The sequence below is a fragment of the Dermochelys coriacea genome, chromosome 10 (genome assembly GCF_009764565.3).
Source record: "Dermochelys coriacea isolate rDerCor1 chromosome 10, rDerCor1.pri.v4, whole genome shotgun sequence".
In the NCBI taxonomy this organism is placed as follows: domain Eukaryota; kingdom Metazoa; phylum Chordata; order Testudines; family Dermochelyidae; genus Dermochelys; species Dermochelys coriacea.
This window is the reverse complement of record NC_050077.1, coordinates 16898892-16924130: the sequence shown is the minus strand read 5'-3', so window position 1 is coordinate 16924130 and position 25239 is coordinate 16898892. Positions and strand designations below refer to the sequence as shown.

At 47.0% G+C, this 25239-nt stretch overlaps 1 protein-coding gene across 1 annotated transcript in view; it reads right to left on the bottom strand.

The window, feature by feature from the left end:
* Positions 1-25239, bottom strand: part of DNAH3 (dynein axonemal heavy chain 3) — a 113913-nt gene that overhangs the window by 49002 nt on the left and 39672 nt on the right. Inside the window, exons 24-29 of the mRNA XM_038420155.2 lie at positions 24736-24872; positions 23789-23990; positions 22282-22374; positions 21839-21949; positions 20038-20152; positions 5075-5273 (exon numbers count right to left, since the gene is read on the bottom strand). Of these exons, the coding sequence (XP_038276083.1) occupies positions 5075-5273; positions 20038-20152; positions 21839-21949; positions 22282-22374; positions 23789-23990; positions 24736-24872 (857 nt within the window). The remainder of the gene's footprint in view (positions 1-5074; positions 5274-20037; positions 20153-21838; positions 21950-22281; positions 22375-23788; positions 23991-24735; positions 24873-25239) is intronic.

Sequence of the window (25239 nt, the reverse complement as noted above, 5' to 3'; positions counted from 1 at the left end):
AAAGAGGATGGAGATTGTTCCTAAAAACCTGAGAATCACCAATCTTCCTTCTATGGGGAATAGCTTGGCCGTCTTCATACGAACATGTTGCTGCCCCTTAAAGAGTAGGTCCATCAAGCACCTTACCTTAAAAGTTATGAGTCCATGAAGGCCCCCTGAAGTCTTCTCTACACTAGGACAACAATGTGTTGTGAACTGTGTTTTTTTAAATGTTGCTAAGCATGGTTTGTCCTGTTCCATACTTGCAACTAAATAGCATTCGGCACCAGTCCAGACATACCCAGTCAGCCGTGGGTAATTTCTCTCATGTCAGCCAGACCTATGAGTGACACATGCAGCCATGTTTATAGCTACTACATCAGCCACTTGGGTCTATTCTGCTCTGCCACAAGACCCATAGATTTTAAGGTCAGAAGGGACCATCAGGATCATCTAGTCTGACTTCCTGCACTTACAGGACACACAACCTCACCCACCCACTCTTGAAATAGACTCCTAACCTCTAGCTGAGTTACTGAAGTCCTCAAGTCATGGTTTAAAGACTTCAAGTTACAGAGAATTCACCATTTTCACTAGTTTAAACCTGCAAGGGACCCATGACCTATACTGCAGAGGAAGGCAAAAAACCCCAGGGTCTCAGCCAATCTGACCCAGGGGAAAATTCCTTCCCGACCCCAAATATGGTGATCAGTTAGACCCTGAGTATGTGGGCAAGACCCACCGGGCAGATACCTGGGAAAGAATTCTCTGTAGTAACTCAAAGCCCTCCCCATCTAGTGTCCCATCTCCAACAGTTGGGGATATTTGCTATTGGCAGTCACAGATGGGCCACATGCCATCATAGGCAGTCCCATCATGTCATCAACTTATCAAGCTCAGTCTTGAAACTAGTTAGGTTTTTTGCCCCCACTGCTCCCTTTGGAAGGCTGTTCCAGAACTTTCTGATGGTTAGAAACATTCAGAGCCTAAACTAGTTGATGGCCAGTTTATATCCATTTGTTCTTGTGTCCACATAGGCACTTAAATTAAATAACCCCTCTCTTCCTGGTGTTCATCCTTCTGGTGTATTTATAGAGACCAATCATATCTCCCCTTAACCTTCGTTTGGTTAGGCTAAACAAGTCAAGCTCTTTGAGTCTCCTCTCATAAGGTAAGTTTTCCATTCCTCAGATCATCCTAGTAGCCCTTCTCTGCACCTGTTCCAGTTTGAATTCAACTTTCTTAAACATGGGAGATCAGAATTGCACACAGTATACCTAATGAGGTTTCACCCGTGCCTTGTATAATGGTACTAATACTTCCCCTACTGGAAATAGCTCACCTGATGCATCCTAGGTCTGCATTAGCCTTTTTCACAGTCGCACGACACTGATGGCTTATAGTCATCCTGTGATCAACCAATATATGCAGGTCTTTCTCCTCCTCTATCTCTTCCAACTGATAAATCCACATTTTATAGCAAAAATTCTTGTTGTTATGCATGACCTTGCACTTTGCACTACTAAATTTCATCCTATTTCTATTACTCCAGTTTTCAAGGTCCTCCAGATCTTCCTGTGCAATATTCCTAGCCTCCTTCATATTGACAATACCTCACAACTTTATATCATCTGCAAATTTCATTAGCACATTCCAATTTTTTGTGCCAAGGTTATGAATAAAAATGTTAAATCCCTGAGGAACTCCATTAATAATTCCCTTCCAGCCTGACAGTTCACCTTTCAGTATAAACCATTGTAGTCTCCCCTTTAACCAAATCCTTTCAAATCTCATCTTAATCCCCATTTTCTCCAATTTAAATAATAATTTCCCATGTGGAACTGTATCAAATGCTTTACTGAAATCCAGGTAGATTAGATCTACTGCATTTCCTTTGTCTAAAACAGTGGTTCCCAAACTTGTTCCGCAGCTTGTGCAGGGAAAGCCTCTGGCGGGCCGGGCTGGTTTGTTTGCCTGCCGTGTCCGCAAGTTCGGCCGATCGCAGCTCCCACTGGCCCTGGTTTGCTGCTCCAGGCCAATGGGAGCTGCTGGAAGCGGCACGGGCCAAGGGACATACTGGCTACCGTTTCCAGCAGCTCCCATTGGCCTGAAGCAGCGAACCGTGGCCAGTGGGAGCCACGATCGGCCAAACCTGCAGATGCAGCAGATAAACAAACTGGTCCGTCCCGCCAGGGGCTTTCCCTGCACATGCGGCGGAACAAATTTGGGAACCACTGGTCTAAAAAATCAGTTAGCTTCTCAAAGAAGAGGATCAGGTTGGTCTGGCATGATCTACCTTTTGTAAAATCGTGTTGTATTTTATCCCAATTACCATTCACCTCTATGTCCTTAACTACTTTCTCTTTCAAAATTTGTTCCAAGACCTTGCAAACAATTGAGGTGAAACTAACAGGCCTGTACTTTCCTGGATCACTTTCCCCCCCTTTTTTAAAAATAGGAACTATATTAGCAATAAGAAAAGGAGTACTTGTGGCACCTTAGAGACTAACAAATTTATTTGAGCATAAGCTTTCGTGAGCTACAGCTCACTTCATCGGATCCAATGAAGTGAGCTGTAGCTCACAAAAGCTTATGCTCAAATAAATTTGTTAGTCTCTAAGGTGCCACAAGTACTCCTTTTCTTTTTGCGAATACAGACTAACACGGCTGCTACTCTGAAACCTGTCATATTAGCAATAGGAACTAAATTAAACAGGAACTAAATAAACAATCCCTGAGTTTACAGATTCATTAAAAATCCTTGCTATTGGGCTTGCATTTTCATGTGCCAATTCCATTAATACTCTTGGATGAAGATTATCTGGGCCCTCTGATTTAGTCTCATTAAGCTGTTTGAGTTTGACTTCCAATTCTGATGAGGTAATTTCAAACTTCATATCCGCTACCCCTAAGCTCTTCAATAGCCTCATTAAAAACTGAGGTAAAGTATTTGTTTAGGTGTTGGGCCATGCCTAGATTATCTTTAATCTCCACTCACATGCTCAGTGTTTAGTGGTCCCACTTCTTCTTTCATTGTTTTCTTCTTTTTTATATGGCTATAGAACTTTTTACTATTGGTTTTAATTCCCTTTGCATAGTCCCATTCTGCTTGGCTTTTGGCAGTTCTTACTTTATCCCTGCACTTTCTGACCTCCAAGAGGTCGCTCTCCTTGCTGATCCCTCCCATCTTCCTTGTAGGGTTTCTGCTTTCTCTTAATCACCTGTTTGAGATGCTTGCTCATCCAGCTTGGTCTACAACCTTCCCTACAATTTTTCTCCCTTGCTTGAGATGCTGGCTTCATCTAGCTTCTGCAACTTTGACTTAAAAGTAATTTCAAGCTTCCTCCACATTCAGATCCTTGAGTTCTTCAGTCTAGTCCACTTCCCTAACCAATTCTCTAATTTTTTTTAAAGTTAGTTCTTTTGAAATCAAGGATCCTTGTGGCAGAACTATTTTTGTTCATCCTTCCATTTAGTTTAAAATGAATTAACTCATCATCACTCGAACCAAAGTTGTCCTTTACAACCAGTTCTTCTATGAGATCCCCACTACTCACCAATAACAAATCTAAAATTGCATCACCTTCTGTTGGTTCAGAAACTAATTGCTGAAGTAATCTGTCAGCTATCACATATAGGAAAATCTGGGCCCTACTATTATTAGTAACACTTGTCCTCCAATCTATATCTGGGAAATTAAAGTCTCCCTTAATCACACAATTCCCAATTTATTTCATTAAAAATATGAAGGAGGTCTCTATCCATATCCAGATCAGATTCTGGTTGTCTGTAGCATAACCCAAGCACCATATCAGGGGAACCTCTAGTAGCTTTCTTCCCCAAAGTGATTTTGGCCCAAACAGACTCTGTCTTATCGATTCCATCACTTCTAATTTCTTTACAGTCTAATTAATCATTAATATACAATGTTACTCCACCACCTTTGCCTTTATTTCTGTCTTTCCTGAACAGCATATACCCTTCAATACCTTTACTCCTGGCATGACTACTATTCCACCATGTTTCTGTTATCCCTATAATATCTAATTTCACTTCCTGCACCAGTAGATCTAGTTCCTCCATTTTGTTACTCAGGCTCCTTGCATAGATGTACAAACATCTTAGCTGTTGCTGCTTGGCTTCACCCACATTCCTCGCACCGTTGGGTACATTCACCTATCTGGCTGGTAGTGTCAGCACTATCTTAATGTCTGTTCACCTACCCACTGCTGTTCCTCTCTCCATTGCTGTTTCCAATTCTCAGCTGAAGAGGAAGCATTTGTAGCTATCGATAATGGAAGAACTTGATTTTAAAACAAAGGTGACTGTGTCTGGGAAAAGCTCTTTAACCTACAGGCCTAAAATTAACTGCTGAGATGGCTTCTGGTTCCTGGGCAAGCTAGAAGCGTAATACCAAATCCCCCTGGAGTATTTCCATTTCAGCCTCTTGCAAGCAAGTAGAGGAATTAGAAGCTAACTGCAGTCAGACATCTGTGAATGGCTCCATAATTGCCTCATTTATTTAAAAGCCAGATACAGCCTGCATATATATTTTATTTCAAAGAAATTAATTGACTAGTTCAACTACACAGTCTTCCACAATTCCATTAAATGGAGCTGCTAAGTTATTTTTTTTAGAAGCACATTCTTGGATGCAGAAGAACAAATTACAGTAGAGGCCTCGGAATCTGCACATTGTAAATATTTTACCATGTTTGGGTATAAATACATCTAAGAGCTGGTCTACACTTAAAAATTAGAGGGATCTAGCTATGTCACTCAGGGCTGTGAAAGATTACATGCCCTGAGCTCTGTAGTAAGGTCGACCTAACTCTTCATCAAGAAGATGAATTCTTCCATCGACCTAGCTCTGGCCTCTCAGAGAGGTGGATTAATTACACTGATGGAAAAACCCCTTCCAACACTATAGAAAATGTCCACACTGTGGCACTACACCCAAACATAAAAAACTGGGGAGGGGAGGGGAGAGAGAAAAAAAATTAATGACTCTTTTCATTAGCAACTGTTACAATATGTATTAAATACAAGCCAGCTGGAAAGTGAATGCTACAGTCATAGAGAATATGAATTTTACCTATAGCATCGATCAGTCAGTGGAGTTATAACCAGACGTAGAGAATTGCCAAGATACTCATAGCCATATTTGGCTTCTGTCGTAATCATTCGCACCATTACATCTCCTTCTTCCCAGTAATATCTCAACTGAGAAATCCACTGGAAATCATTCTGATCTGTGATTTTGTCCTCAACCAATTTTGCAACCACATCACGAGCTGCAGGAACAGAAACAGCTCATAAAATACCTAATAAACAGTAAGCTAACATTTACAGCTGTAGCTCAGCTTTCATTTTTTGAAAGGAAACTGCATCCATTTTGCTTAATGAACTATCTTAATTCAATTGGGTAAAATTCTAGACTTCAGTGCCCAGCATGAGTAGCCAGGCCAGGTGCTGGGGAGCTGTGCAGGGGTGGAGGAGTACAATCACTCTACAAAGGCCATTTAAGACCAGTGTCTGAAAAAACCTATATAGGACACTTACATTTTCCATACCCAGAAAATATGCAAGGATCTGTGCAGTGACAGGTCTCTTTCACCCCTCCCCCAGTTCACCCATGCCCTTCTGTCCCCTGTAAATCAGAATGCTTGCTCACAGCAGGGCTCCATACCACACAGGAGATGTACACCTGCTCCACAGCTCCCCACTCTCCAGCCCCCATTTTTGCTCAACAGAATGCCACTGTGGCACTCTATGGCCACAAAGGAGGAGGCTAGATTTGCCCCTGGATAGAAAGCTCTTCACTTGTTGGCATGTTATCCACCAATTCAGAAAGAGTCAACTATATCTGAAAATAAAGGATCTTGTAAATGCCATTCAATCTGCACTTGGAACTCCTACTGGCATCACATATTATTGCATATATACTATCATTAAGTTTCCTTACATTTCTGGGTCTCTGCTAGCAACTATACTGCTGAAAAGCAAAATTGTGTGTCACATAGGCTACTTGCAGAGCAATGTCAGGAACTGTAAACTGGTTTTTATCTAGGTTTGCCTAGGGTTAACAATCAGAAGCACTATTTTTTAATGACAGAATCTTAGAAATGTATAACTGGAAGGGACATTGAGAGGTCAGCTAGTCCAGCCCCTTGCATTAAGGCAGGACTAAATAAACCTAGACCATCCCTGACAGGTGTTTGTCTAATCTGTTTTTAAAAACCTCCAGTGATGGGGATTCCACAACCTCCCTTGGAAGCCTATTCCACCGCTTAATTATCCTATAATTAAAATTTTTTTCCTAACCTAAATTTCGCTTGCTGCATATTACTCTGATTACTTTCTATCCTACCTTCAGTGGACATGGAGAAAAATTGATCACCATCCTCTGCCCTTAACATATAAGAAGACTGTTATGAGTTCCCGCCTCAGTCTTCTTTTCCCAAGACTAAAAATACCCAGGTTTTTTTAACCTTCCCTTATAAGTCAGGTTTTCTAGACCTTTATTCATTTTTGTTGATCTCCTCTAGACTCGCTCCAATTTATTCATAACTTTCTAAAAGTGGGGCACCCAAAACTGGACATAATACTCCAGCTGAGGCCTTACCAGTGCCAAGCAAGGCAGGACAATTACCTCCTGTGTCTTACATTTTACACTTCTGTTAATACACCCCAGAATGACACTCACCGTTTTTACAACTGCATCACATTGTTGACTCAGCTTTAATTTGTGAACCCCTATAATCCTGATCCTTTACTGCAGTATTACTGCCTAGCCAGTTATTCCCTATTTTGTAGTTGTTCATTTAATTTTTGCTTCCTAGGTGTTTTTTCTGAATTTCACCTTGTTAATTTCAGACCAATTCTCCAATTTGCCAAGGTCATTTTGAAGTCTAATCCTGTCTTCCAAAGGGATTGCAGCTCCTCCTAGATTGGTGTCATCCACAAATTTTATAAGCATACTCTCCTCTCCATTATCCAAGTCATTAATAAAAATATTAAATAGTACCAGATCCAGGACTGACCCCTGCGGAACCCCATTATATACATCTCTCCATACATCCCCCCAGGTTGACAGAAAACCGTTGATAACTACCCTTTGAGTATGCTCTTTCAACCAGTTGTGTACTCACTTTATAGTAATTTCATCTAGACCACATTTCCCTAGTTTGCTTATGAAAATGTCATGTGGGCCTGTGTCAAAGGCCTTACTAAAATCAAGATATTTTATATCTACAGCTTTCCTTGCTATCCAGTAGGCTAGTAATCCTGTCAAAGAAGGAAATTAGGTTGCTTTGGGATGATTTGTTCTTGATAAATCCATGCTGGCTATTCCTTCTAAACCTATAATCCTCTTGGTGCTTGCAAATTGATTGTTTAATAATTTGTTCCAGTATCTGTCCAGATATTGACAGATAGACTGGTCTATAATTCCCTGCGTCCTCTTTGTTCCCCTTTTTAAAGATAGGTACTATGTGTGCCCTTCGCTAGTCCTCTGGGACCTCACCCATTCTCTGAGTTCTCAAAAATAATTGCTCACAGTTCCAAGATTGCCTCAGTTAGTTCCTTATGTGACCAAGGGTGAATTTCATCAGGCCGTGTCAACTTGCATACATCTAAATTATCTAAATACTTTTTAATCTGGACTTTCCCTATTTTGGCTTGTGTTCCTTCCCCCTTATTGTTATATTAATTGTTATGCACCTAGCCATAATTAACCATTTTAGTGAGACTGAAGCAAAATAGGCATTAAACACCTCACCCTTCTTGATGTTGTCTGTTATTAGTTCTCCTTCCTCCACTAAGTAGAGAACCTATGCTTTTTCTCGTCTTTCTCTTGATCTTAATGTATTTATAGAACCTCTTCTTATTCTCTTTTATGTCCCTTGCTAGATGTAACTCATTTGGTGCCTCAGCTTTCTGATTTTGTTCCTACACGCTTGTGTTATTCTATGATGAAATCAGGTGGGCATGAGTGTTGTAAAGCCAAACCAAAAGCAATGTCCGAGGTTACATTCAAGATGGTAGGGTCAAAATCCTAACTAAAGGCTGATTCCTGCTGTGACCTATAAGCCAGGCAAGTCTGGAATTTTGCCCTAAAAATATGGGGATGTTATAAACTGGCAGAGTTCCATTAACTTTGTTTAAATAGTAATTTAAAGAGTCTGATTCTTGTTGCTCTCCATTTCCTTGTATGTTGTAATAATACAATAAACAAGTTTAGTAGGTCAAAGTTACATAGAGCTGAGTAATTGAAGAGAACTTCAGCAGAGGTTGCAAGCATCCAAGAATAAAGATGCTTAGTTTTTTCCAACACAATGTAGTCTTAACATTATTTGTTAATTTAAAAAGTGAAGTGATTGCTATTTTACTGAAGGAGATGGTCTAGCAACATAAATAGAAATTTAATGGGGTTAAAAGAATATTTTTATGGAAGGACATGTAGCACGGAATTAGGCTGCAACCTTTTTCAGTTACAGTTGTAATATCACATTTAGCAATATTATATTTCTCAACAGCTGTGCTGCATTTCATTCTTGGAATCCAGTTCAAATTTATCCTTGATTAAACAGAAAAAAGAAGGATTAGTACCAGTGTTTAGGCCAGAATCTCAAAATGGAAAAAAAAAAAAAAACTGGACAGGCACCATACTGTAGAGTTGACTGAACAGTGAAATAGCAACTGATGATTAACAGCTAACTCAAACCATACCTTACTGTTGAACCATGCATGTCATCACCAGGGATCCTAGTCTTCTGTGATTAAAAAACCCAAAATTCTCCGATAAAAAAAACATAAAACCCCAAGTTTTTCCGTAAATAAAATGAAATGCTGAACTTTAGTTTCCCTAGCAGCCACAATATAAAACTAAAGAGTTTCTGTAAAAATGCAAATTCCACATTTTTCCATGGCAAATGGATTTCTAGGATCCCTGGTCATCACTATAATACTTGTTTATACATATCTATCTATGTATTTATAACTGTAACATTTCACTGGGACCAGCCTTACCCTTTCAGGGTCCCCTGGGCCAGAGCTCCACTTAGTACAGAAGTGAGGGTAGGAGCCATCAGGGAGCCAGTTGCAGTTCCCTTATTCTGCACTACCTAAGGAGATGCTCTGATGTATGCTGGTGAAGGATGGGTGTAGTAGAGTTCTACTCCAGCATACCCTCTCCCAGTCCTCACAGTGCCACCTCATTTTCCCTATACCAGAGGTAGGAGGGCAACTAGTACAGAAGGCAGCTATGCTGCTTCCGCCAGTTTGACACCAGTGGAGAATTCCCACATGCAAAGGAAATTCTCAACTGGCCACCTCTGGACAGAATACAACCACTCTGCCACACTTGAGTAGTGCACGGTAGCACACTGGAATGGAAAATCCAGCCCACTGTTCCTCCTGAAGCTGAGTCCCCCATCAGTTCTGCTGTTGGAAGGGGAAGGGAGATTGGTATAAGAGACAGGAACGCCATTTAGAGGGGGCAGGGGAGGGCTCTAGCCCCGCACCCCGAGTTTCGTAGGGGAGGCCTACTCACCCTAGCCCCAGACGGAGCTCTTAACTGCAACAGCTTGAGTGTGGTATGTGATGAGTTTGGAAGCTGGGACAGCACAGCCTTTGGGGCAGGGACTTTGTTTATAAACAGAGGCAAGGTCAGGGGTTCTCAAACTGGTGGTTGGGACCCCACAGGGGGTTGCGAGGTTATTACATGGGGGGTTGTGAGCCGTCAGCCTTCACCCTAAAGCCCGCTTTGCATCCAGCATTTATAATGGTGTTAAATATATAAAAACGTGTTTTTAATTTATAAGGGGGGGAGTCACACACAGAGGTTTGCTATGTGAAAGGGGTCACCAGTACAAAAGTTTGAGAACTATTGGGTAAGGTGATTAAGATAACAAAAGGCTTATCATTAAAGTAAATTAAGGCTCTTTAGATGATCCTGAAAGCACTGCCAGGCACTTCAGTTAAAAGACAGGAAACAAAGGATAGGAATAAAAGGTGAGAATGGAGAGAGGTAAATAGTGGTTTCCCTCAGGGGTCTGTATTGGGACCAGTCCTATTCAACATATTCATATATGATCTGGAAAAAGGGGTACTCAGTGATGTGGTAAAATTTGCAGATAATACAAAATTACTCAAGATAGTTAAGTTCAAAGCAGACTGTGAAGAATTACAAAGGGATCTCACAAAACTGGATGATTGGGCAACAAAATGGCAGAAGAAATTCAATGTTGATAAATACAAAGTAATGCACTTGGCAAAATATAATCTCAACTACACATATAAATGATGGGGTCTAAATTAGCTGAACCCATCAGTAAAGAGATCTTGGAGTCATTGTGGATAGTTCTCTGAAAACATCTGCTCAAAGTGCAGTTGCAATTTAAAAAATCTAACCAAATATTGGAAATCATTAGGAAAGGGACAGATAATAAGAAAAACTATCATGTTAGCTCTATATAAATCCACGGTACACCAACATATTGAATAGAGTGTGAAGATTTGGTCACCCCATCTCAAAAAAGATATACTGGATTTGGAAACTGTACAGAGAAGGGCAACATCAATGATTAGAATAGATAGAAACACCTTCTGTATGAGGAAAGATTAAAAAGACTGGGACTTTTCAGCTTGGAAAAGAGATGACTAAGGGGCAGGGCCGGCTCCAGCGTTTTTGCCGCCCCAAGCGGCAAAAAAAAACAACCAAAACTTGCCGCCGAACGGGGAGACGGAATCCTGCCCGCCGAACATGGAGGCGGAGTGATGGTGCAGCCTCCGAATTGCCACTGGCGACCAAAGAAGAGTAGCATCCCCACTGCCGAATTGCCACCAAGCACGAAATGCACTGTGACGGAGCGGCCGCCAAATTCCCGCCACCACCAAAGGCATATTGCTGCCTCAGAGCCGGACGTCCTGCCGCCCTTTACATTTGCCACCCCAGGCACCTACTTGGTTTGCTGGTGCCTGGAGCTGGCCCTGCTAAGGGGGGACATGATAGAGGGCTATAAAATCATGAATGGTGTGGAAAAATTGAATAGGGAAATGTTATTTACTCCTTCACGTAACACAAGAACTAGGGATCAACAAATACAATTAATAGGCAGCAGATTTAAAACAAACAAACAAAAGTATTTCTTCACAGTCAACATGTGGAACTCTTTACCAGGGGATGTTGTGAAGGCCAAAACTATAACAGGGTTCCAATACGAACTAGATAAGTTCATGGAGGATAGGTCCAGCAATGGCTATTAGCCAGGGTGGGTAGGGATCCAACACCATGTTCTGCATGTCCCTCACCTCTGTTTTCCAGAAGCTGGGAGCGGGCAACAGGGCAACTTGATGATTACCTGTTCTGTTCATTCCCCCCAGGGCACCTGGCATTGACCACTGTTGGAAGACAGGATACTGGGCTAGATGGACCATTGTTCTTATCCAGTATGACCATTCTGATGTTCTTATACAGAACCCAGATGTATCTGCTCACCACTATTTCCCACTAGACCCCGCTGTCCTCCCAGAACTGGGATAGAACCCAGCCATCCTGATGGGGTCTCTCTCTCTACAGAGTTAGTAATAAAGTAAGAATATACTGTGACAAAGCTCTGTCCTTGCCTCTGTGGGTCCCGCATTTCCTGGCGGATTTCGCTAGCCTCAGAGGCTCACTGTGACCCTCCACATAACCCTTCTTTCTCTAGAGACAAGGGTCACAGTCTACTGAGCTATTTTCATCATAAGCCAGCGAGGGAGGTGAGAAGAAGTTATCCTTCCTTGCACAGTCTCTGTTGTCTCTCAGTCTCAGTGATTAATCAGGGGGCAAAGGTGGGCGGCGGGGGGGAAGCCCAGGCCCACCCTCTACTCCGGGCTCCAGCCCAGGGACCCTAATAGTATCAGCTATGGTAGCTGACCTTTTAGAAACATGACATGTACAATTCCCTGGGCTACTTCCCCCACAGCAGCCCTCACTTCCTCAAGCTCCACTTCACCCTTACCTCAGGGCCTCCTTCCTTGTGCCTGATATGGTGCGTACTACTCAACCTCTCCAACAGCGCAACTTCCTCCTACAGCTCCTGACATGCACACCCACCTGACTAACTGGGAGGCTTTTAACTAGTTTCAGCCAGCCCCTGATTGGCTTCAGGTGTCCCAATCAACCTAGCCTTCTCCCTGCCTTCTGGAAAGTTCTTAATTGGCCCCAGGTGTCTTAATTGACCTGGAGCAGCTGCCATTTCACTTAACCTGGTACCAAGGATTTGTTTAGCCTGGAGCAAATCTCTCTCTCTCCCACAACTCTTCCATAGCCTTCAAGCTTGAAGGGAGGTGGGAAGCTGCTATTCCTGCTGCTCCAGCTGCTCCCCTGGCTGGGCCAGACACCCCCCATTCTCTGCTACCTGGCTGCTGGACCCCCCACTCTTGGGTGCTACTACTGCTCCAACTGCAGCCCCCGGGGGGGGATGCTAGCCCACTCCCCGGAGAGGAAGAGTGAGGGACCACAGCCACTGCTGTTGTGGACACCACCACCACCACCTGAGAGGGGTCCTTTCTGCCTGCCTGGCCCACCACCTGGAGTTCCTGGAGCTGCGGTTGCTGCTGCAGAGTCTGCTGCCTGGAGCTGCAGAAGCCTGAGGAGGAGAAGAAGAGGACCATCTACCAGTCGGGAAGCACCTAGAGACTTTGCAGACCACCGTGGAGAGGGCCCTAAGACTGAGTAATTTTCAAACTGTGCTCTTGTGGTGGGGGTCTTGACTGTGTTTGTAGGGACACAGGGGGTGTGGCGTGGAGCTGCCCCCCGATCCATCTGTGTCCCCCCCCAACCTCCACCACTACTACCACCACCGCTGCCCCCTCCACCACCCCCACTGGCTGTATACCATCTGCCTCAGCTCCTGCCTCTGGACTCAGCTGCTTGCTTGGCTTGCCACACCCTATTTTCACCCTTTGGGTCAGAAGCAGCAGCCAGCCTAAAAAGACTTGTGCAAGCGCACGTGGGTGCACGTGCCCTCCCCCCTGGACTGCCCACCCCATAGCTTTGCCCTTTACTACCTGCCCCATTTGCGCTCTGCAGCTTTTGCCCCCCTTATGTCCCAGCCCCGCTTACTACCTTCAGTTTGTTTGCCTGCCCCGCCCATTTCCTCCTGCAGCCTCTGTTTGTTTGCCCTGCCCCAGCCTCTAAGGCTAGCCCCTTGGTTTCCCTGCCCTACCTCCAGCCTGCTTAGCCCCTTGCTCCGTGTGCCCATGCCCCCTCCCATGAGCTTGTGCAACTCCCCATTTTAGTTTCAACCCTCTTCACTGCACCCGAATGTTGTTGTATCCCCCCCTTCTCTAGTGCACGAAGAGGAGCCGGAATTCCACCCTGTGTCGGCAACTGACCCCTAATCCCTGATTGCCCCCGTCCAGCTCCCCCTTTTGGCGCCCTCCTCCCCTGCCTGCAGCCTAGCGGGGAGGAGTGGTTGACCTGCTTCCCTTCTCCCCTCCTCCTTCTGGTGTCTCCCTTTCCCTCCCTGCTCATGATGGCGGGGGATGAGACGGGTGGCGCCTCTCCAGCAGCCCGAGCTGCCACTCCCCCGCCTGCCCCTCCGTCACCCACCCCAAGCTTCTACCTCCGCTTCCGAAACATCTGCCATCTCCCCCGCTGGGGCACCAGCAGCGACGGGCACCGGAGTGACCTCCACTGCTGCCACATGTCTCACCCCCTCAGATTCGGGGGGAGCCTCCCCAGCCGGCAGGAAGGGGAAGAAGAAGGTGAAGGGACCCGCTAAGAAGATCAGGCCCTCCATGGCAGGGGCTGCCCCCAATGCCCCGGCCCCACTGCTGGCTGGGGCATCCCTCCCCGCTGTTCCCTCCACCAACTCTGCGGGTGTCCCTCCCCCGGCCCCCAGGGCGTATGCCCAGGTAGCGGCAGCCCCCCCGCCTGCCGCTTCATCATCTCTCCCGCCCACCGCCTCTGCTACCATCTATAGCAGCCGGGGCCCCTTTCCCACCATGACCAGGAAGCACGGCGTCCGTTGCCTCCTGGTGCCCACCTTGCCCCACGTGGAGACCTATGTGCGGGCATAGGCGAGGGTGGTGGGGCCCACAGCCATTGTGGCGGCCTCCAAAATGTATGGCAAGATCGCCTTCTTCTTAACATCGGAGGCCGCCGCTCAGGAGGCGGTGGAGAAGGGCCTGGCAGTAGGGGGGCATGTTTGTCCCCTTAGAGCCGCTAGAGGACCTGGGCGTCTGCCTGGTCCTGACCTCTGTCCCTCCCTTTCTCCCCAATGCCGCCCTGTTACCCGCCCTCTCTATCTTGGGGAAGCCCATCTCTGTCATCAGCCCTCTCCCGTTGGGCTGCAAAGACCCCGCCCTCCGTCACGTCCTCTCGTTCCGCCGGCAAGTGCAGCTTCAACTGCCGCCGGCAGCGCATGACGGAGAGGTGCTGGAGGGGTCTTTCCTAGTCCCCTACCGGGGGCCCATTACCGGGTGCTTTATTCCACGGGGGAGGCCTGGTGCTACCTCTGCCGGGCAATGGGGCACATCCGGAGGGACTGCCCCTTGGCCCAGCAAGGAGGGGCATCCAGGACCCCCGAGCCCGGGCAGGGCACCGGCCCCGTCATCGCTGGCACCCCTGGCTGCCCGGCACCCGAAACCACCCCTCCTCCTTCCCAGTCCACCATTGCTCCCACTCGGGCCCAAGGGGTACCTCCCCAACTATGCCCAGATGAGCAGGAGAGCCCCGCCCCCGCTGCTTGCAATCTGGTGGGGCCTGTGGAGGAGGGTGCAGCAGGGACACCGCCGGGCATGGGAGAGGACCCACCCCAAGGGGAATCTTCCCTCCCTTGTGCTGCCCCACCATTATCCCTTCGAGTCCCTGAGCCATCGCCTCTGCCCCCTGACACAACCCCTGCTAGCCAGACCCCGGATGATGCCATGGAGGGCTGGGCCCTAGTCCAGGGGAAGTGGGGCAAGCGGAAGGTTCGAGCTCCGCTCCTTCCATCTGATGCGGAGGCCCCCCGGAAGACCAGGAAGGGGGGCACCGATGCCGAGCCTTCCGCTCTACCCACGGGTGTGTTCCATCCACCAGAGCCGGCTGGGGATGACGTGGCTGCACTGGAAGGCAGTATCTCCCCTCCACGGGAGTCCCTCCCCTCCAAGATCCCCGAGGCGCCATCTGAAACTCCAGTGTGCCCCGAAGTAACCGTCGCGTCAGGTGCCGGCGGGGAGAATCCCGGGTTGGCGGAAAATGATTTCCCATCTATATATGAGGAGATCGAGGCCCTGGGTCTGACCCCGGTCACGCAGGGGGAGGATGACCCTATGCCAGCAGGCCTTGATCGGGGCGACTTCACTCCAGCCCCCTTTCCCCATGTTCCCTCCCCCTAACCGTTGCTTCCGCTCCCACCTCTGAGGAGCCCCTGGACTCCTCCATCAACCCGGCTGTAGAGGGCACCCCGCTGAGAGCCGCCGAGCCTGCTGAGGTGACGGCCAATGCCACGCAGCTGGGACCTGAGCCACCAGGGGCATCCCTCGTTGGTGAGGAGCATTCGACCTCCTTCCCGGGAGAGGGCCCTACAGAAGAGAGTCCACCTACTGATGCCGTGGCTGCCAAATCCACCAGAGAGCTTGCGCCCAATCCATCAGAGGGCATCACTGAGAGCCCTCTCCCCGCCCAGACTCTCACCTCTAACCCTGCCCCTATCCCGTCCACCTCCCGAGATGTTATTGCCGCCCCTGGGGCTGTCTCCTTCCCCTTTCCAACAGATGACTCGCAGGGAGTCGCCTTTGTGTTTACCCGTCTCGACCCACCAGGGGCTGCTATCCTCCCTTAGCCGCCCCCTATCGCCCCAGTGTTCAGGCCAAACCATCAGGAGCCCCGTCGGGGGTCCGCACCCTGTCTGCCCATCTCGGTGGGCCACGGGGCCGCCGCCGCCGCCGTCCTCCAGGAGATAGTTGAACACCACTCCCTGGTGGACATCTGGCGCGACCACCACCCGGATGACACTTCCACGTTCACCTTTGTCCGGGTGGAGGCCCATCGGTCGTGCCACTCCCAGTTGGACAGCATTTATTTATCACGCTTTCATCTTTCACGAGCCCACTCCTCCAGCATCCGACCGGCCCCATTTTCTGACCATCATATAGCCACCATGACAGCCTCCCTCTGCGCGGAGAGGCCGGGGCCGGCCTATTGGCATTTTAACAACAGCTTGCTGGAGGATGCGGGCTTCGTGGTGTCCTTCCGGGAGTTCTGGCTGGCCTGGCGAGGGCAGCGGCGTGCCTTTCCCTCAGCGCGGCAGTGGTGGGACCTAGGGAAGGTGCACGCCCAGCTCTTCTGCCGTGGCTACACACGGGGCACCAGCTGACGGAGGGATGCGGCGATAGAGCAGTTGGAACGGGAGGTCTTAGAGCTGGAGAGGCGTCTGGCCACCAGCCACAAGGATCCACCCCTCTGCGGAGCGTGCCAGGAGAAGTGGGAGGAGCTCCGGACCCTCGAGGACCATTGGGCCCGGGGTGCCTTTGTTCGATCCCGCATCCGTCTCCTTTGGGAGATGGATCGCAGCTCCCGCTTCTTCTACGCCCTGGAGAAAAAGAGGGGGACTAAGAAACATATCATCTGCCTACTGGCAGAAGATGGCACCCCCCTCACGGATCCGGTGGAGAGGTGCGGGAGGGCGAGAGCCTTCTACGCAAGCCTTTTCTCCCCGGATCCGACCGATCCTAACGCTTGCAGAGTGCTCTGGGAGGAGCTCCCGACGGTCAGCGCAGGCGACCGAGACCAGCTAGAGCTGCCTCTCACTCTGGCCGAGTTCTCGGAAGCCCTCCGTCGCATGCCCACCAATAAATCTCCGGGCATGGACGGGCTGACCGTGGAGTTCTACCACGTGTTCTGGGATGTCCTCGGCCCAGACCTAGTCACCGTCTGGGCCGAGTCTTTGCAGAGCGGGGTCCTTCCTCTTTCGTGCAGGCGAGCCGTGCTTGCCTTATTGCCGAAGAAGGGGGACCTCCGTGATTTACGAAATTGGCGTCCCATCTCGCTCCTCAGCACGGACTACAAAGTCGTGGCAAAACCAATCTCACTGCGGCTAGGGTCCGTGCTGGTGGACGTGGTCCACCCAGACCAGACCTACACCGTCCCGGGCTGCAGTATCTTCGACAACATATATCTGGTCCGGGACCTTTTGGAACTCGGGTGGAGGGATGATCTGTCGTTCGCCCTCCTGTCCTTAGATCAGGAGAAGGCGTTCAACAGGGTGGATTACGGGTATCTCCTCAGCACTCTGCAAGCGTTTGGCTTCAGACCCCAGTTTGTGGGTTTTCTCTGGGCGCTGTACGCCTTCGCAGAGTGTTTGGTCAGGCTCAACTGGACCCTGACCGAACCGGTCAGCTTCGGGCGAGGAGTACGGCAGGGGTGCCCCCCTCAGGCCAGCTGTACGCTCTGGTGATCGAGCCCTTCCTCTGTCTCCTCCGAAGGAGGTTGACAGGGTTGGTGCTGCGGGAGCCAGAGCTGCGGCTGGTCCTGTCGGTGTACGCTGATGACGTGCTCCTTGTGGTTCAGGACCCGGGCGACTTGGCGCGGGTGGAGGCTTGCCAGGCCATCTATTCCGCAGCCTCCTCCGCGCAGGTCAACTGGGTCAAGAGCTCTGGCATGGTGGTAGGGGACTGGCAGCAGGCGAGCTCCCTCCCACCCGCGCTTCAGGCCATCTGGTGGAGCACGGGTCCGCTGCTCTATCTTACCTTTCTGCCACGCATCCTTCTCCGCCAGAGAACTGGCAGAATTTAGAGGGCGGGATGATAGAGCAGCTCCGGAAATGGACAGGACTACTCCAGTGCCTCTCCCTTCGAGGAAGAGCACTGGTGCTTAATCAACTAGTCCTGTCCATGCTCTGGTACCGGCTCAACACCCTGGTCCCGGCCCCGGGTTTCCTGGCCAACCTCCGGACATCGATTCTGGAGTTCTTTTGGTCAGGACTGCACTGGGTCCCTGCAGGGGTTCTTCATCTACCTCTGGTGGAGGGAGGGAGGGCCTAAAATGTCTGCTTACTCAGGTCCATGTCTTCCGCCTCCAGACCCTGCAGAGGCTCCTTTATGGTGCAGGTAGTCCGGCGTGGAGCATACTGGCGCACGCCTTCCTGCGCCACTTCCAAGGGCTCCGATACGACCAGCAGCTCCTTTATCTCCATCCGAGAGGTCTTCCGCGAGACCTCTCCGGGCTGCCAGTCTTCTACCAGGACCTCCTCCAGACCTGGAAACTCTTTTCAACGACCAGGTCCGTGGCGGCCACCGAAGGGGCAGATCTCCTCGCGGAGCCCCTGCTACACAACCCCCAGCTCCATGTGCAGGTGGCGGAGTCCCGCTCAGTGCACCAGAGGTTGGTCCTGGCAGAGGTCACAAGAGTCGGAGACCTCCTGGACTATGACCGGGTAGACTGGCTGGATCCCCTGACTCTCGCTCAGCGCATGGGGCTTTCCAGATCTTTTACTCCCCGACGCATACTTCAGGAGGTGAAGGCCGCTTTGCCGCCCGCTGCTCGGTTTTATCTCGACCAGGTCCTGCACGAGGGCACGCCCTGCCCACCCGCTACCCCAGGCCCGCCGGACCTTTTAATTGGACTCCTGCCCCGTGGACCCAACTGACCACTTCACCCCTTCACTGGAAGCCGGCTGCACGAGATGCAGCCGGTCTGCTTTCAAACTGCGCCAAGAAAACATCTATACATGCTCGTGCTCCATACCCTTCATGCCCTCACCTTCGTGTCCTGCCCCAATACAAAATGGCGGGACCTCCTGCCACCTTTGGAGGGTGAGGAACCCCGGTGGACCAGCCTATATTCCACCTTAGTTCCAAGGCCCGCCGGGGATGTCGGTTGGCGGCTCCTTCACAGAGCCATGAGCATGGGCGTGTACTTGGTGCGGTTCACCTCAATCCCAGACACCTGCCCCTTTTGCGGCGTGAAGGATACCCTGGCACATATATACTTGGAGTGTGCCAGGCTGCAGCCCCTATTCCGGCTCCTCACCAATATTTTATTACGTTTTTGGTTGCACTTCTCCCCTCACTTTCTCATTTATGCACTCCCTATCCGTGGCCCCACAAAGTCACGGAATCTCCTGGTCAACCTCCTCCTGGCCCTTGCTAAAATGGCCATCTATAAAACCAGAGTGAGGAGGTTGGCCGATGAAGTCTCCTGTGACTGTGGGGCCTATTTCCGATCCTCAGTCTGTTCACGTATCCAGGCAGAGTTCCTCTGGGTGGCGTCCTCTGACTCCTTTTACGCCTTTGAGGAGCAGTGCGCGCTGTCCGGTGTTCTCTGCTCGGTATCCCCATCCGGTTCCCTTCGTTTGACCCTTTGACCACACTCCTGTCCCTGTTATTTCATTAGTTGTCCCCCGGAATTTTTTGGGTATCTAGGTCCTGGGGATCCCCCTTTTAGCCTGGGGGGGATCCTTTAGCAGTGGACGGGCTTCGCCCGCCCACTTCCCGGATCCCAATAAGACTACTCTTCCGTAGCCATCTGGCCTTGCCCCGTCACAATACATTAACATTTTAAACCTAACCAGTGTCCCTTAGGTGACTTGCCACAAGATGTCAGAACATGTTATTAGAGCCAAGTGGGTCTAATATTTATTTAATTTTCTTTCTCTTATAAAGGAATTAGATACAGGGCTCCTCTCAGCTAACTGCGAAATTATCTGCCAAAAAAACTAGAGTTTTCAAGTGTCTAAGTAGCCCCAGGAATCATGGTTAAAGTCGCCCCCCCCAAATCTGAAATGGCGCCCCAGCTAAGAGGTGCTGAAATTAGGCATTCCACAAAGTTTGCTCTGAATTGCTCAGGCTACATGCTCAAATCATTAGTTATCTTGCTCATGCCTAAAGCTGGCATTTACAACTAGTTTTTGTCTCATGTGAATTAGCAACTGAAAATAATTAATATAATCCTTTAACTAGTTCTCCAGGACGTAACTTTAGCTTGGGGACGCACCCTGGCTATCTGTTGCAGATAATTTGCTTCAGTTAATGGTAGCAGTTCTGCCTGGAATGTAATGAGAGAGGTAATAATCATGCATTTACCGTGCACATCAATGACAGTGAGAGCCCCAAGAGTCAGACGGGCACCGCTGGACAGCTTTCCTCTCACTAACTGAACAATTTCTCCAATTTGTAGGTTGCTCTTCTCCAAGAATTGCTGTTACGGAAAGAAATGTGAGTATTAATGGCAAGCTGTAGCAAATAGCTCCTAAACTCCGAGAGCAGTCATTAGAACAAACCCTTCCAACAAAATGAGGCAGTTCAGTAATGGCACTATGCAAACATTTAAGAGTCTCCTTCATATACTGCTATTTTATTTCATCATAACTACTCAGAAGGGTTTTGTAGTCTGAAATGGAAGCCATTTATTTCTCCCTAAATCAAATGCCAAGTCTCTGTACCAGGAGATATGCATGCTCTCTCTATTGTCTAAAGCTGGATGAAATTTCTTGTAATAAATAGGTTTCAGAGATGAAGTGAGCTGTAGCTCACGAAAGCTTATGCTCTAATAAATTTGTTAGTCTCTAAGGTGCCACAAGTACTCCTTTTCTTTTTCCATGTTAGTCTGTATCAGTAAAAACAACAAGGAGTCCTTGTGGCATGTTAGAGACTAACACATTTATTTGGGCATAAGCTTTCATGGGCTATAACCCACTTCAAGGACTCCTCGTTGTTTTTACTTGTAATAACTTGTTATTCAGCAAATGTAATATTTTCCTGAATTTACTCTTTATTTCAAATTATTTTGCCCAACAATTTCTACTAATAATTTTGGTACATGGATCATTGATGATATTTTTTTTTGCAAGCATTTTAAATTTAGCCTGTTTTGACTGGGCACATGGGTTCAGCTCCTCAGATGCAGTAAATCAGCATAGCTTAACTGAAGCCAAGGTAGTTTCTGTGTCTTGAGTGGATGAGTACAAGCATCAGAATCTGGTCTCTGCCGCAGTAACTATTTAAAAATTTTCTGTTTTCACGAAAATCCCTACCAGTAGACTCATTTGCTAGAGCAGCTCCAGAACGTGATCAAAGAAGGGGCACACAGGTGAAGTAAATTCCTTTAAAAATTCATGTAAATAATCACAGGAAAAAAAGGTTGCAGTATTCACCCAACTCTAATGGTTCCGATCAAAAGCCCATTGAAGTCAACAGGAGGTCTTTCCATTATTTAGTGTACTTTGGGTCAATTCCCAATGGGGTAATACATAAGACCATGGTGATGATGGATGAATTGCAAATACTTATGGGAAGAATAACATTCAACTACCAAACCTAGCTGATGCATTTTTATCCTACAGAGAAGCTAGCAGCCACAAGAGCTGTGTAATCACCTGATCCTGCAAACAGCTACTCGTGTGTGTAGTTCCCACATGACTAGGCATGTAAGCATACATAGAAGAGTAACTATTTATAAGATCTGGTCATAGTTTGCAACTTTTGTTTAATTCTTCTGTTCACACTTGCAAAGCTCTATGACCCAAGAATAAGAATCAGCAACTTGCTTCAATGGAGTTACTTCTGATTTACACCAGTGTAAATGAAATCAAAATCAGTGTCCATAATGATAGAGAAATAGCTGCTGCCGAGACATAAGACAAATATACAGCATGACTGAATGCAAAGTAAAAAGAGAAAACAAAGCAGACGAACGACAAAAGTGAATGACAAGAAAAGTGGAAATTGCAAAGCTCTCTGAATTAAAGGATATTCTGCCACAATTTAACCTAAGTAGAAAAGTCAGAATTTATGCTTTCAAAAATACAAGTCACTTCGTTAGAGTTCTTCTTAATATCATAATTTAGTCTTTGGTTAATTGAAAGAATTTACAAGAAAACCTTACAAGTAAAGTTCCTGATCGCATAGCTTCAGACACTTCCTTTGTCCAGTAGATGGATGAAACACAAATAACCACCTGTCCAGGCCACTGAAGTACCCACTTATTTCGGGGAACCTTTTAAAAAAAATAATCACACTTGAGATAGAGAAAATGATGTGTATGCACTAGGCTTTGTCAATAACAAAATCTATTTTCCCTAATGCTTTTAAATCTGATTTATAAAATAAATGGCACTCAACACTGAGAACTTCATTAATTTTCCTTCAAGGAAATTAGATACGAGACTTTTAATGGATGCTGCTAAATTGGCACAACAGGATTCTACGTAGTTCAAAACCTAACATGGTGATAAAAGAGAGTTTGAGCCCTGTACATGTGTAGGTTACTTTATGTTAATTACTTTATGCTGTAATTTATTGATACAGACGCAAGAGATGAATAATTACTTGAACATATCCTCCAATGCCATCTTGAATAACTTGTCTTATGCTGGCCAACATCATTTCCTCTACTTGCAAAAGCCATTTCTCTACCATGCCCTTAAAACAAGAACAAGAGAGGAGAGTGAAAATACACCAAATAAAATTTGTGATTAAATGGCATTTACAGAGCAAATTTCACACTGGAGTAAACCTTCAAATATATTAGGCTTAAAGCATAAAGGCTGACTCATGCATTTTTCTGCTCTGGTGGGTAAAGAAGAAAATGGGTGGACAGCCTCCAAATAGAGGCACAAGCACTGGTGTACACAATGAAGGCATACCTGCAGCACAACAGTGCATACAGAAAAATAAGCCATGTGAACTGCCTGAGCAGTGCATCTGAAGGGGCAGCATGGTATCCATACATCCAGGTAGTCTATATGCAGCTCTGGGAGGTCAATGCAACATGGCCATAACACCAGTGAACACATTGTTCCTGAAAGATGTGGTTAAAAGGTTGCTAAATAGAATATCCCCTATCTTTCACCCCATACCTTTTACCCCTGTTCATGACTGCTACATAGGAATTCAATTTTACCAATTTAGTGGGGCATGGCCAAGGAGAGGCAGAGGAATCAGCCACTCATTTTGGCAAGTTTCTACAAAACCTACAGATTCATAGATTGTAAGGCCAAAAGAGACCATTAGATCATCTAGTCCTACCTCCTGGATAACACAGGTCAGGGAATTTCATCCATCTAATTCATATTATAACAGCACGCCTTATTACATAGTTTATAGTGCAAGTTACTGTTGGTCTTAGCAACAACAGTAACTCCTCTCAGTCTGTCACCTCCCCACATCCCCAAAGGGGCTGTGGCCACACTGGGATTGAGGATAGCTGCTAATGACAAGGCATCTGTTTGAGCCATGCTGCTATTGTTGTGGGGCAGGAACAGCGATGATGAGGGATAGTCTGAGATTCACAAGGCCTTCCCTGTGTTTTCATGTTGTTCTCCACACTGGCCATGCCTCCCTCCTGTTTCACACAGCCTTTGGCCACCCCTAGCCCCCAAGGGACAATGCAGCAGAGCAGCAGTGTTCTCTGTACTCTGGCCTCCTGGTTGCCTTCCTGCCATGAGGAAGGCAGAGTGTTTCTTCAACTTGTTACATGCTGCTACCTCCACTGTGCCACCTTTTAACCATAAGGCTAGGCTGCAATCCTATACCGGTACCTTTAATATTTTCATTCATTCCTTGTTTCCGCTGTGATGTGGTATCTTAGTTATGTTCTAAGGGCCAATTTTTAAAGGTATTTAGATGCCTGAAGTTGCAGATAGGCACCTACAGAATTTTCAACACGGCCCAAGTGCCTAACTCCTTTTTAAAACTCCCAGCAGGCACCTATCTGCATTTTTAGACAACTAAATACCTTTAAAAATCTGGTCTTGGTATTTTAAAGCTCATTTCCCCAAAAGCACATCTTTTACCACCAACTATTCATGTAATGTCATAACAGAAAAAAAATTACTTTTGCTTTCACTGGGTAGATTTTCTTTATGAAAGGAACCATTTCTTTCTCTGAACTGATCATTCCTGTGATCTCGAGATCTTCTGTAAACTCTAATTTAGAGATTCCCTCAAAACATTTCTTTAAATGTGGCTGTACTCGAAGGGGATCTTTGGTTTCTGATAAAATCTCAAGCAGCTCATCATTAGACAGGAAAAAGAACCTATTGAAAAGAAAATGCACATGCACTTTTCAGACATGAAACCACCATCTGAGAAGCTGGATTTGCTCTAACTCTTAAAGTAAAAAACACTTATCACAAAAGGGAAGTTACCTGCTCTGATTTGGGGAATGCACTATTCTCGAGAACTTCTGGGTTCATGTGAGTCTTTGATATTTGGACTTAAGGAGCAAGATTTAAAAGTTATAAAACTATTACACCTTTTTACATGCCAGTTGTCACATTCATCCCCTTATGCAAAACAGAGGGGGGACAGCCATGCACACTGTAAAGTAAACTGCACAGCCTGTTCTCCACCATCACCTAATCATCTTTAGACACTCTGGGGCAATTACATGGGACTTCATCTCTGTGCAGCTGAGTAGGGCATGGCTGATGGAATGATGGGTGTGTGTGGGGGGGGGTGCAATCAACTGCTGCAGATGGCATGTTCCCCTGAAAATACACGGTAACTGATGATGTATTTTCCACTGCAAGTTCCTGCTGTACTAAAACACCTTGGCCTCCCCACCCACTCAAATCTTGGGCCAAGCATAGCTCAGCTGGAACAGGGAATCTGGGCTACATGTCTAGAAAGGGAAATAGGTTGTCATTTTTTGCTGTACAGAACTGTGTTCTGTGACAACTACAAGTCACACAACTCAATAAAAATTATTTCAAACAAAGAGAGCATTAGAATCTCTTTATGGTTCTTGCTGCTCTAAGTTGAAACTGTTAATCAATTTACCGTGAGAAAAATAATCTTTTCTTCTCCAAATAAGTATTCAGCCCCTTCTGGATATCATCTAAGAGAACATTTGCTTCCTGAAGCCTCTCCAACATCCTGGGTTGCTCAGTTGCTACAAGTACTCTGGTGTCTTTTACCTTTATAAAAAGAAATACAGTGTAGAAACTGCTAAAAAGTTCACATTTGATTTGTCAGTTTGTTTCATTTTATTTTTATTTGGTGATAATGAAGGCTACAGAATACATTACGGAGCATGGAAACTGCTTTGGTTGTTGAATGACTTCAAATGAGGAAAATATATATGCAGTATTTGACAGTTATTGCTGTTTAAGACCATTGCTTTGTCGAGATTAAAAGATACCAACAATATGGTAACCTGTGAAAAAATTTACAGGATCATATCCACAGGTATTACTATCTTTTCAAATGTATACTGATTTGGAAAGCAAATCACTATTTGTATGGACATGCAGCTGTGCCTTGGGCTTTCAGCACTCACAGATC